The sequence below is a fragment of the Balaenoptera ricei genome, chromosome 2, assembly GCF_028023285.1.
Source record: "Balaenoptera ricei isolate mBalRic1 chromosome 2, mBalRic1.hap2, whole genome shotgun sequence".
Lineage (NCBI taxonomy): Eukaryota > Metazoa > Chordata > Mammalia > Artiodactyla > Balaenopteridae > Balaenoptera > Balaenoptera ricei.
The window spans coordinates 101,650,378-101,662,421 of NC_082640.1; the positions used below are offsets into that span (position 1 = coordinate 101,650,378).

The 12,044-nt window shown below is 41.0% G+C and overlaps 1 protein-coding gene across 5 annotated transcripts in view; it reads right to left on the reverse strand.

The window, feature by feature from the left end:
* TUBGCP4 (tubulin gamma complex component 4) overlaps positions 1-12,044 on the reverse strand; it is a 47,808-nt gene that overhangs the window by 26,141 nt on the left and 9,623 nt on the right. For all 5 annotated transcript variants that reach the window (XR_009500848.1, XR_009500847.1, XM_059913472.1 and 2 more), the window contains exons 3-9: positions 9,201-9,323; positions 8,760-8,813; positions 8,262-8,318; positions 5,379-5,458; positions 3,774-3,975; positions 1,149-1,314; positions 786-910 (exon numbers count right to left, since the gene is read on the reverse strand). Coding sequence is in view for 3 of the 5 variants with exons in the window: in XM_059913472.1 (XP_059769455.1) it covers positions 786-910; positions 1,149-1,314; positions 3,774-3,975; positions 5,379-5,458; positions 8,262-8,318; positions 8,760-8,813; positions 9,201-9,323 (807 nt within the window). In the remaining 2 variants the exon portion in view is untranslated. The remainder of the gene's footprint in view (positions 1-785; positions 911-1,148; positions 1,315-3,773; positions 3,976-5,378; positions 5,459-8,261; positions 8,319-8,759; positions 8,814-9,200; positions 9,324-12,044) is intronic.

Here is a 12,044-nt window from a genome sequence, read left to right on the forward strand (position 1 = left end):
CTTTCTGAGAATTTTTTTTCATTTATAAGAATGGAAAAATATTACTTGTTCTGCCTTCCTAAGATTATCATATCCATAAATTAAAGAATACAGGGGCTTCCCTGGTGGCACAGTGGTTGAGAATCCGCCTGCCAATGCAGGGGACATGGGTTCGAGCCCTGGTCTGGGAAGATCCCACATGCCGCGGAGCAACTGGGCCCGTGAGCCACAACTACTGAGCCTGCGCGTCTGGAGCCTGTGCTCCGCAACAAGAGAGGCCGCGATAGTGAGAGGCCCATGCACCGCGATGAAGAGTGGCCCCCGTTTGCCGCAACTAGAGAAAGCCCTCGCACAAAAACGAAGACCCAACACAGCCAAAAATAAATAAATTAATTAATTAATTAAAAATAAATAAATAAATTAAAGAATACATAATAAAGCCATTCTAAAATATAAGTAAGGCACTAAATTTAGTCAGAATCAGTTGATTCCCTGAAGTCATTGCCAACTATACAGATGGACTCAAAATGCTGACAGTCTGAAATGAAACCAAGACCTCCCTTTACTCAACTAATTAATTAACTAACTAGCTAACAATCAAACTGCTGTCAGGTGGGAAAAGGCCAAGGCAGTTTCATTATTAAAAACAGAGAGAATGCTTTTATTTTCTACTTCCTGCCCTTCAACTCTCTCAATTCCCTCCAACTTAAGTTCTAATCACATTAAGAAGAAACAAAAGTCAAGTACTCAATTTTGGGGGAACTAACCTATTTTCTTCCGAAGAAAATATACTAAGAAAGACAAACCTCAGCCACAGTACTACGTATACGATCCACCACCTGCTCAAAGTCCACCAGGCTGAAGAGGGGTTGCTGCTTGAGACGATGCAGCTCTGCAGCAAAAGTGTCCTCCTGGTTTTTCAAAATGGATCCTGCAAAACAGGAAGGCACTGTCAAAGGAAGACAGGGAACCTGCACAGGCAAGGGTTTCTCATCCCAGTGCCACAGCTATTTCACCTGCTTCTCAGTTAAGCATGTCACTCACAGCTGTGCTGAAATCTCAGAACATAAAGGTCAGTAACCACCCACTCTGCCCAGGCAGACTTTGGGGCCACACAGCATCAAATAAGCCTTTGAGGATGGGGTACGGTTGGGCAAGGAGATTCCTACCTTTCCTAGTCAGGTTTACATTTTGATTCTCGAACATCTGGACAGATTCTCCAACAAACAGGATTTTTTCAGCAACCCTCACTGGAATGTAGGATGGCAGAATCTCCACTCGCAGAGAAAACTGCTTTAGAGATGGTGCCAGCATGTTCTCTTCTTCTATCAGGCGCTGGTCAAAGAAATAATCCGTATCAGAGATGATGTAGGAAGTGAGAAAGGGAAAGCAAGGAAACATCCAGCAGCTCTCCCAACCTGTGATTTACATTTTCTAGAAGCAGGGACTTTAAATCTGAAGTTGCATAATTGTTACATTACTGGTGCTAGAGAAGTGTATTCCATTTTTAGTCAGCAAGACAGCACGGTGGAAATAGCAGTGGTTTTATTAACATTAGGATTTTAGCCCTCTGCCTTGGCTACTGTGTAAAAACTTGTGCAGTAGGTCTGGAACCCGGTCTCCTTACTTGTACCATGGAATAATTGATCTTTGTTTTTTTCCAGATCTACATGTCTACGATTTATTATCTTGTGCATATGCCTGCTCTTCCCAGCTCTTTACACAAGCCTGACTCATTTAGCCAAGTGGTTCTCAAAGCCTGGCTCCTGGACCAGCACCATGGACCTCACTTGGGAGCTTGTTAAAAATGCAAATTTTCAAGCCCCTCCCCAGATTTACAGAAAACCTGGGGGGTAGGCCCAGCAGTCCGTGTTTTAACTAGCTCTCCAGGTGATTCTGAGGTACTCTGAGAACCACTGATCTAGCCCACTCACCACCCAATCACTCAGGCCCCTTCTGTTCCCTGACTTGCTTTTGAGTTGACCCTTATCCAGCTCCAACTGGAACTTTAGGCTCCATACTCCTTTGATCTCTGCTATTCACCCTTTTAGTTTTGGGCTTGGGTGCTGGTGTGCCTCAGGGCACTATCCTAGACCCTCTTCTCCTCTGGCTCTCAACACTCTTCCTAGACAATCACGTCTTCTTCTAAGGCGGAACTGATCATCATAAGAGATATTTTTAATCTTTCTGCATCACAGGACTCTGCAATTATAAAAGCTAGGACCTTCCAGAAAAATATATAACCATACACTTCACAGACCCTCTGAAGCCACTCATGGACCCCAAATTAAAAACTTCTGTATGCCGATGACTCCTAAGACTTTAAGCTAGATTACTCTCATGAGCTCTAGGCTCAGCCCACTGGTCATTTCCTACAAGCACCTCAAACTCAATGTGTCCAAAGTTAGACCCATCTTCTTTCCCCTGACACCAGCAATCCATGTTCCTTATCGTCACTAGTCGTCCACTACTAAAGGCAGAGACTTGGGTATCATCCTTGATTCTTCCCTCTGGACCCATAGCCAATTAATCACCACGACCTACCTGTTCCAGCTCCTTAATATCTCTCAAGCCTCTTTATTCTTCACCATATTTACTGTTCCCACCCTTGGTGTAGGCCACCATTATTTTTCAGCTAATGTCCCCAACATTCTTCTAACTGACCTACTTGCTGCTAATGTTAATTTTTAAAAAAACGATTCCCCACACAGTTTCTAGAGTGATCTATCATAAAGTCTGATCTAACATACAGAGGTAGGTTAACCTCTTGCCTAAAATTCTTCACGGTTCCCAGCTCTCTTCAGGCTCAAGTCTAAATTTCTTCCCATTGTTTACAAGGGCTTTCATGATCTTACCTCTGCTCATCTCAAAAGCTTCATTGACTGCCACTTCCCACACCCTCCCTACTGTCCCTTACACTCTACATCTCAGCCTTTATTTACCTGACTCTCTCAATTGAATTACTAATGCTTCCCCAAATGAGCCATGTCCTTCATGGCCTCTGTACTTTACACAGTCCTTCCCTTTGCTTGGAATTTTTTTTTTTCTTTTTGACCGTGCGGCATGTGGGATCTTAGTTCCCCGACCAGGGATCAAACCCGCACCCCCTGCATTGGAAGCTCGGAGTTTTAACCACTGGACCGTGAGGGAAGTCCTCCTCCCAAATTCTTTGCAATTTAGACATACATTCCACTGAAAAGCCGTCTCTAGTTACTCTAAGACCATGTTCCCAGAGTACCCATACTTACTCTTTCCAGAGCACTTAGTACACTGTAATATATCTTCCACTAAACTATAAGCTCTTTAAGGACAGGGACTACTACATTTTATTTGTTTATGCAGTTGTGGCATGTGGAACAGTACCTGGCATATAACAGGCATTCAATAAAACGTTGTAACAGGATAAATGAATGGATGAATGAATAAGAACAATAGAGGACTTTGGGGAGTCTAATCAAAACTCTAAATTGCATGTAAAAGCTCTGGGTACCTACAAGACTACCTGAAGAGACAAGACTTATTATTATTCTCTTAAATGCGTATACCAGGAAGAGGGGAAACAAAAGGAATCTCACAAATATATTTTCTATTTTATAGTCTCACATTGTTAGGCATTAAGTTTAAGTATTAAGCCAAGATAAAGCCAAGTGTTTACATTTAAAGAATTTATGGAAGGTGCCCAGACTATGATGAGCTGGGGGCTGGGGGAAAGGACAAGTCACCTAAAGGTCATCTAGCTGTAGACTTTTCCGACTCCTGGCAGGAGAAGGCTAGGCTTCTGGTTGGGCTCTCACCAAGTCCTGGAGTTCTCTCAGTTGTTTTCCTGTCAGTCCCCCAATGCCCAGATCCTCCTCATCCTCTTCTGGCTGGGCACTGACATTACCAGAAGATGGACCCTGTTTGATAAAGAACTCTTCGTGCTGGTCCAAGAGGAGTCCATGTAGCATCCAGGCTGAGAGCTGCTTGTACATGACCCCGTGACACACGGCCAGGATTCTGAGTGGAGAGGAAAGCAAGAGCCTTACAAGTCCACTAAGAGGACACTAAACCCATGCTTTAAACTGCTACAGGATAAACAGAGGCCTGAGGGTTTGGTCAGCAGAAGGGAAATGACCAATTAAGCTAAAAATAACTGTGCTATTTTAACTTAAATGTCTGCAGATGAACTAAGTGGTAAATTTCCAAACTTTTAACCAGTGTACTAAAGTCTGAAATGTTCAGTAAATGTTCTGATAGTCTTTTAGAAGAAGCACATTTTTTTCCCTCTTTTTGAGTAAAGTAAGTTTCAAAATGGATGATCCCTTTTAAAATTAAATGGACTTACAGGAGTCTCTTTTTGGCTAACACAGTATTAAATTAGTTTTTATTTTTGTTGGAATCACATAAGGAAAGTAGATTCAGTATGTGAGAAGCTGATATACCTGAAAAAGTATTATCCAACAAAATGCAGAGACTGAAACAAAATGCAGAAAGGAGAATGGGATATTCACATGGTCTCAAGGGATCACATCTCAGAGAACATATTAATGACAAAGGGGAAAACGTCCCTCTAAAACAGAGAGATCTGGTGGAAAACACCTAAACCAAGTGATGAAACTTAACACCAGTAATGGGACAAACTTACTTTTTGTGCTTTCTGATATGCTGTAACAGGAAATAATATAACCTATGTAGTATTCTTGCCAAAAATGTTCAACCTGAATCTAATCATGAGGAAATAATCAGAAAAATCCAGATTGTGGAACATTCTACAGGCAGTCTTTGATCATACTCCACATTTAATACAGTTGTAATCATAAAATTTTGTATCCTTTTTTCAGATAGTATTATAAAACATATTTTTACCTGTTGTTATAGTATTTGTAATTTTAATTGCATTATAGTCTATCAAGTGAATATATCTTTAATCAGCTTTCTTCTGCTGCTGGTAATTTTCTAATTTCTTAATACAGTAGACAACATTGCAGTGAATAATGATCGTGCATATGGTTATTTTCTTCTTTTGAATAATTTTGTTAGGATAAAATTCTTAAGAGTGGCATTATAAGATTATAAAGCTACTCAAAATACATATATTTAGACATAGTTAAGCATAATCCAGCACATGTAGTGGAAATTCTCCAAGGATAATGAGATCCAAAAATGAAAAAGGACTGCCTCAAGGTCATCCAGGCATTTAGAGCCTTGCTTCAATACTCAACACTTTATTAAAACCCCCTTTTTGCAATTTCTGAGCCACCGTAAGGATTACATGGGCTCCTTTGCTCATGGGGCTTTTCCATCCTGGTCATAACTTTTCCCAGAAGGAAACCTGAGATGACCTGAAAATAAAACTTGTGCAAAATCAAGTCACTTGACCACCCACTCCCCCTCCCAGCCCCAGTGAAGCCATGACTTACTTTTCTAGTGCACTGCGAACAGGAGGCAAACCTCCACAGCTGTGTTTGTACACTGTTTCCAGGATTTGACAACCATGAATCTGTAGAAAATACAGCCTTGTCAAGCTGAATTCCATTTTAATAGTTCATGTAGCACAATCTCATATTCTATACTCAATCAAGAGGGCACAATCTGCAGAGAATGGGGATAAACTTTCTCATAAGATTTTTGTATAGTTCTGATTCTGACTCCAATTCCAACGTGTGGGGGGTTTCCCCACACTACCAAGCAATCCTCTGACACCAGCTTGGGGGGCCTACAATCCAACGCAATTCTGATATGATCCACCCAGAGATAGCATCAGATTCCACAGGTTAAGGGCTCAGTCCCACAAGACTGCCCTCCATTTCTGACGCCAATCACAAGTTCAGGTTGTTCCCTGTGCTTCTAACTGGCTGATTAATAGATCAGAGGTTCCCCCTCCCTGGATTCCACTAATTTGCTAGAGCAGCTCACAGAACTCAGGAAACCCACTTATTCACTAGATTACCTATTTATTATGAAGGATACTAAAGGATACGAATCAACACCCAGATGAAAAGGATACATAGGGCGAGGTCCCGAACAAAGGAGCTTCTGCCTGGCATGGTGGCACACAGAGGCACTCTGGTTCACCAACCTGGAAGCTCTCCAAACCCCGTCCTTTTGGGTTTTTATGGAGCCTTCATTACACAGGCAGGATTAATGAAATCACTGGCCATTGGTGATTGAACTCAATTTCCAGCTCTCTGCCCTCTGCCCTCCTCTCTCCCCAGAGGTCAGGTGGGAATGGTGGGACTGAAAGTTCCAACTCTCCAATCACATGGGTGGTTCCCCCTGGCAACCAGCCCCATACTTAAGTGCTTTCCCAAAATCACCTCATTAACAAACTCAGGTGTGGTAGAAAGGGGTTTGTTATGAATATCAAGACACCTTTACTGCCCTTATTACTTAGGAAATTCTGAGTTTTAGAAGCTCTGTGCCAGAAATGGGACAAAGACCAAATCTATATTTCTTATTATAAATCACAACATCACAATAGTTGTTCTCGAATTATGGACCCTCCACCTCCCTGCCCCTCCCCATCCCACCCCATCCCCCAGCAGCATGTGCATCACCTGGAAACTTGTAAGAAATGCAAAATCTTGGGCCTCACTCCAGACCTACTGAATCAGAATCTCTGGGGTAGGGCCCAGCGATCTGGTTTTAACAATCTGCTCCAGGTGATTCTAATGCACAATGAAGTTTGAGAACTACTGCACTAAGGAAAAACCAGAATCATTTAGAGTTGAAATTCCAAGAAAAGAGGTAAAGAAAGCTCTTACTTCAGATTAAGGCCTAATTCAGACTACTCACAAGGTATACGCTTTTCTAAAAATCTGCTTCCTCTTTCAATGTCCTTTTGCCTCTGTTTTTTTTTTTTTAACTGCTTTATTGAGGTATAATTTATATACAATAAATTCACCTATTTTAAGGGTACTTTCAACAATTTTTAGTAAATTTACAGCATTGTGCAACCATCACCGTAATCCAGTTTTATGACATTTCCATCACTCTAAAAGGATCCCCTGTGCCTGTTTGCACTCCCCCATTCTCACCCACAACCTCATTTTTTAGAGCCTTAGCACTCAGCTTCCTACAACCTCCTTGGCAGGAAGGAAGGTTCACCCATCTGCAATCCCTCTACTCATTTTCCACTCTCCTTCCTGTGGCCAACGGAAGCTCAAAGTCAACTGAGATGTGCCGGCATGTATGGACCCTTACACTAACCCCACTTACCTAGAAGTTCCCCTCCAATTTTGGAAGATGGTTTAGTAGAGTGGTTAAGAGCATAGTCTTTGGAGTCAGACAGCCCTGGGTTTATATCCTAGTTGTACCATTTACTACCATCTGTGTGACCCTAAGCACATTCCTTAACCTATTTGATTTTTTAGAGGATTGACTGTGATAATGCATGTAAAGCACTTAGCACAGAGCCTGGTATGCAACAAGTGCACAATAAAAGCTCGATGTTATTTGATGAGGGCCATCAGCTTTACAGGGTCAAACAGCATTTCCCCTGCTGGCTCTGCTAGCACAGAATGAATGCAGCAGAGGGTAAGTTTCTAGACTTATACAGCAAAAAAATCAAGTAGCAACCTGGCAAACTGACTAGTTAGTTATATTCAAATGAACACTCTTAATAAGCTAAGGCACAAATATAACAGCTTAAGAACATGAATGAACTAAACATATTTAATCCATTTGTCCTTTTTGATCCAATTATGAACCAGTAGATACTTCTTCTAATGTAAAATCTTAAAGCATCTCAGAATTATTAGTTCTACCCAGAAAAGACATTCTCTGGACACTGGAGACCCTAACTTTTCAATGCATATGATAAAAACTTGTGATAAGAATAGGCATATTTAACTAATATAATAAACATCTGGGTTTCACCCAATGATTTAACAATTCTCAGAAAACTGCCAGTACCCTAACGATAAACCTACTACCTTCTTTCTTTCTAAGGATTAACTTTCTGCTTCTCCTCAAGATCCATATCCAACAGTTCTGAATCCTTAGTGTAAAAAGCTCTCACCTCCAAGTATCCATAGCATTGTTCTCTTACCCAGCAGCATTCTTGGGTATATCTATTATCATTTCCCCCACCTTCTGGACCAGGAGGTGCTTAAGGGCAGGGTCCTAACTTATTTTTGCATTCCTGATACTTAGCATGATACTCAAGCAGCTATCACTGAATGAATAAATAAATAATAAAAACTACTGAAAACTAGGCTCTTCAAAAAAGAATGTAAAGGAAAATTAATTATGAGTATTTCCTTGGTGCTTACCAGAGCAAAAGGAAAAAGGAAAGTTCTCACCTTTTGACTTTTAATTTGTTCTACTACAACCATCACAGAGGGGAAAAGGAGCTGGAACTGCAAAGGAGAGAATAATTAGGATGGTATATAATCAAATACAAGGAAAAAAAATTAACTCAGGAAATGCCTTTGTTTCTAAATAGTCCCACTTAACATAAAGATGGCAATACCACAGAACAGCCAAGATCCAGTATCCTAAGGCAATTTGCTACAGGGGTTGGCTGCAGATAGAAAGAGAATGGCAGACAGAAGCAGTTTCTATGTTTGAGGCTAGCATAATTGTTAATACTGAGGCCAATCTAGAGCATTAACATCACACAGTAAGTTTTCACTAAATTTGGAACTTTTCAAACAGTTCTGATCTAGGAAAGCACACAGAATATCAAATGCTGGGCTCTGAATCCAGAAGGAAAAAAGTTCTCAAAAATAATATTTTAAGTTAGATTATTCTAATGATATCAACAGATTCCAAAGCATTTTGTTATCTGGGCATCATACCTGATCTAAGGAGTAATTGACATGTGATATGGAGAGATGGGGGTCAGCCAGGAACTGCAACAAAAAAACACTCTGATTATGGCTCCATATAAAATATCTCGAATCTATTTCATCTATGAAAACCGGAAGCGAATGTGAGAGTAGGCTTAGCGTTCATTTTAGGGTATTGAGAATTGGTCATTTATAGAAGATTATTAATGTTGATTTTCAGGTGATGACAAAACCAAAGCTAGGGCTCTTCTAAACTCACTCAGGAACCTTTGCCGTGATCCACTCGCCACTTTGATCATGGCTTGGGCAATCACAGAGAGCACACTTAACCTCCAGCCACGCAGAAAATAGCTCATTCTTAACCACCTGACCGTATCAAAGGGCATTTCAAATCAGGAACATGTCCTCATCTGCTGTCCCAGAGGTGTTCCTTCCCGTATTTCTTCTCACCTCTTGTTCCAAATCAAGCAGTGCTTGGCGATAAGGCTGCAAAACTGAATCCAGCCCCGTGCAGAAGGCCCTTAGGTAGATTCCATGTGACCCACCTTGGCCCTGCTGAGATGGATGGTGATCCTGAAATCAAACAAAGAGAAGTCAACTTTTCAGCTCAGACCCTGAAACCCAAGGAAGACATTATCCCTTATTAATGACATTTTTTGGTTTAAATAATTCCCTATCAAAGCAGCGCTTCAATGAGAGGAAAACCTGACTGAAGAGACCTTTTAAAATGTGATAATGTTTTCATTTTCCAAGTGGCTCAGATGTTACAAACAACCAGGTATTACTCCATACTGTCACTAGAGGTTTTTCAACAGCTCAATTCTAACCTTATAACTTCTAGCTTAAATCCCTTTGGTGGTTTCCCCTTGCCCCAGAGTAATATCTAAACTCCTCTACATGGTATACAACAACTTCTGTATTCTGGCCCTTACTCTCTCTCCAAAATTATCTTTAACTGCTTCCAACGTCACATCTTCATTTACAAATTACTCAGCAGTTCCCTGAATGTGCCTTGTTTCTATCTCTCACCCCTGTGAATGAGTGTGGTCTGCTTATAACTATGTGCTCATGTTTGTGACAAATACCTACTCTTCCTGCAGGACCCAACTCCAGCAACTCTTCCCTGCAAAGCCCTTTCTAACTCTCCCTAGGGAATTAATAGCTCCCCTTTATTGCTTTCATAGCATCCCCGTTTAGTGCTGGAACTGAACTTTTGTTTATCTGTCCCCTCACTAGACCAAGAGCTTCATGAAGCAAGGGCCCATATTTTGTTCATCTTTGCATTTCATTTCCTAGCACAGTTCTTTGAACAGATGGTAACTATTTACTGAATAAATAAAATGAACTCAGTCCTCCTTCTAACAACCCTTCTCCTGCCTAGATGGCAATTCATCAAAAACACGAACCTGATAGCCAACGTGGGGAGTTAGAAGACACTCACCAAGAGGCTATTAACAAATATGGTTTGTCTTTCAAGAAAGCTGCAGTTTTTTTGTAAAAGCATTCTTCTTCTACACGGGGGAATTGCAGTTAATAGTTGACTAGAGGCCACGATGACTAGCCTTTCTGGCTATGTACTGATTTGCGTGGTCAGGCTCTGGTGGTGGTAGATACCATAGCAGAATTCAGCAACAAATGTGGTAGGAAGCTTGGGCTCAGAGGTTATAAGGCACACTGTAGCCAGAGGATGCTGCAAAGGATACTAGTAGTTCCTGGAGATAAATGTTCCCAGCTATAATAAGAACAGCACGGGCAACAGACCAGATTGGCTTACAACCAGGTGATTTTGTTTTGGTCATGTCATTCCAGAGAACTGAATGTCTTCATTTATCACAAAATGAAAGAAAAAATGAGACTGCTTTTACTTTTCAAAAAAAAAAGAGGTACTACAAATATCTTTAGAATTTGGGAAAGTAGGAATTCACATATAAGATCCACATAGTCACACGAATATAGGACAGGTTTGGTTTTTTTAAAGTATTATATACAAACACTGAAAGAGCCCTTTTCATCTATATTAATATGTATACAGGTTCCAACTTTGATCATTGTGTTCTCATTATTATGACTTCATAGCAAACTGGCATTGATTAGGGTTTTTTTAATATAAATTTATTTATTTATTTTTGGCTGCGTTGGGTCTTCGTTGCTGCACGCGGGCTTTCTCTAGTTGCGGCGAGCGGGGGCTACTCTTCGTTGCAGTGCACGGGCTTCTCATTGCGGTGGCTTCTCTTGCTGTGGAGCATGGGCTCTAGGCACGTAGGCTTCAGTAGTTGTGGCACGTGGGCTCAGTAGTTGTGGCTCGCGGGCTCTAGAGCACAGGCTTAGTAGTTGTGGCTCATGGGCTCCGCAGCATGTGGGATCTTCCTGGACCAGGGCTCGAACCCGTGTCCCCTGCCTTGGCAGGCGGATTCTTAACCACTGCACCACCAGGGAAGTCCCTGGCATTGATTAGATTTTAAATTCTTTTCTCTGCAACAAAATCTGTTTGAATCAGAATCCCTGTCCCAGAGATGAAAATATAAGGCATTATTCTCTGACTCCTTTGTCCTATAGATTACCACCAAGGGCCTGACAACCAGTTTATATAACAGGGGCCAGGTGGTACTGACTGCATTTTTCAGAAAACCATCCTTCCTTTTCCTTTCTAGAAGTCTTTGCCTTTCTCTTCGACCAGAATCATTCTTTCCACTGGGAAATAGTCATCATTGAATCAGAGTCACACAATGCAGCAATCTTCTTACTTACCACTGACAGAATTGCAGACTGTTAAAAGTAAAAGAGAACTTTAAAATTTCTCTTAAAAAAAAAAATTTGAGTGTCTACCATATGCCAGGCACTTTGCATGAATTACCTTGTTTAATCCCCACAACCCTATTAGATAGGTACTATCTATCCCCATTTTATAGGTAAGGAAACTGAGCCTCAGGTTACTGCTAAGCAGTCTATGGCCAATAAGTGATGGACAGGAAAACAGATCTTTGGTCTCTACACTATAAAGCACTGACTTCCAATTAATTTATATTAATCAATAATATTTATTAAGTCTTACCACATGCCAAGAACCTTCTCCAGTTTAACTCTTATTTACATATAAGAAAAAGGAAGCCTGAAGATTTTAGTTGCCTGCCTCAATGTGACTACGGTAGTTAGAAGCAGAGTGGCAAAGGAATTTGAAATAATGCTTTGTGTTTTCACCTCTGGGACTGGAACTCTGGTCCAGCTCAAACTGATTTAATTCAGGTCTCTTAAAACTTGGGCAAAGCATACTTTCTCTTACATCCATCTGCCTAA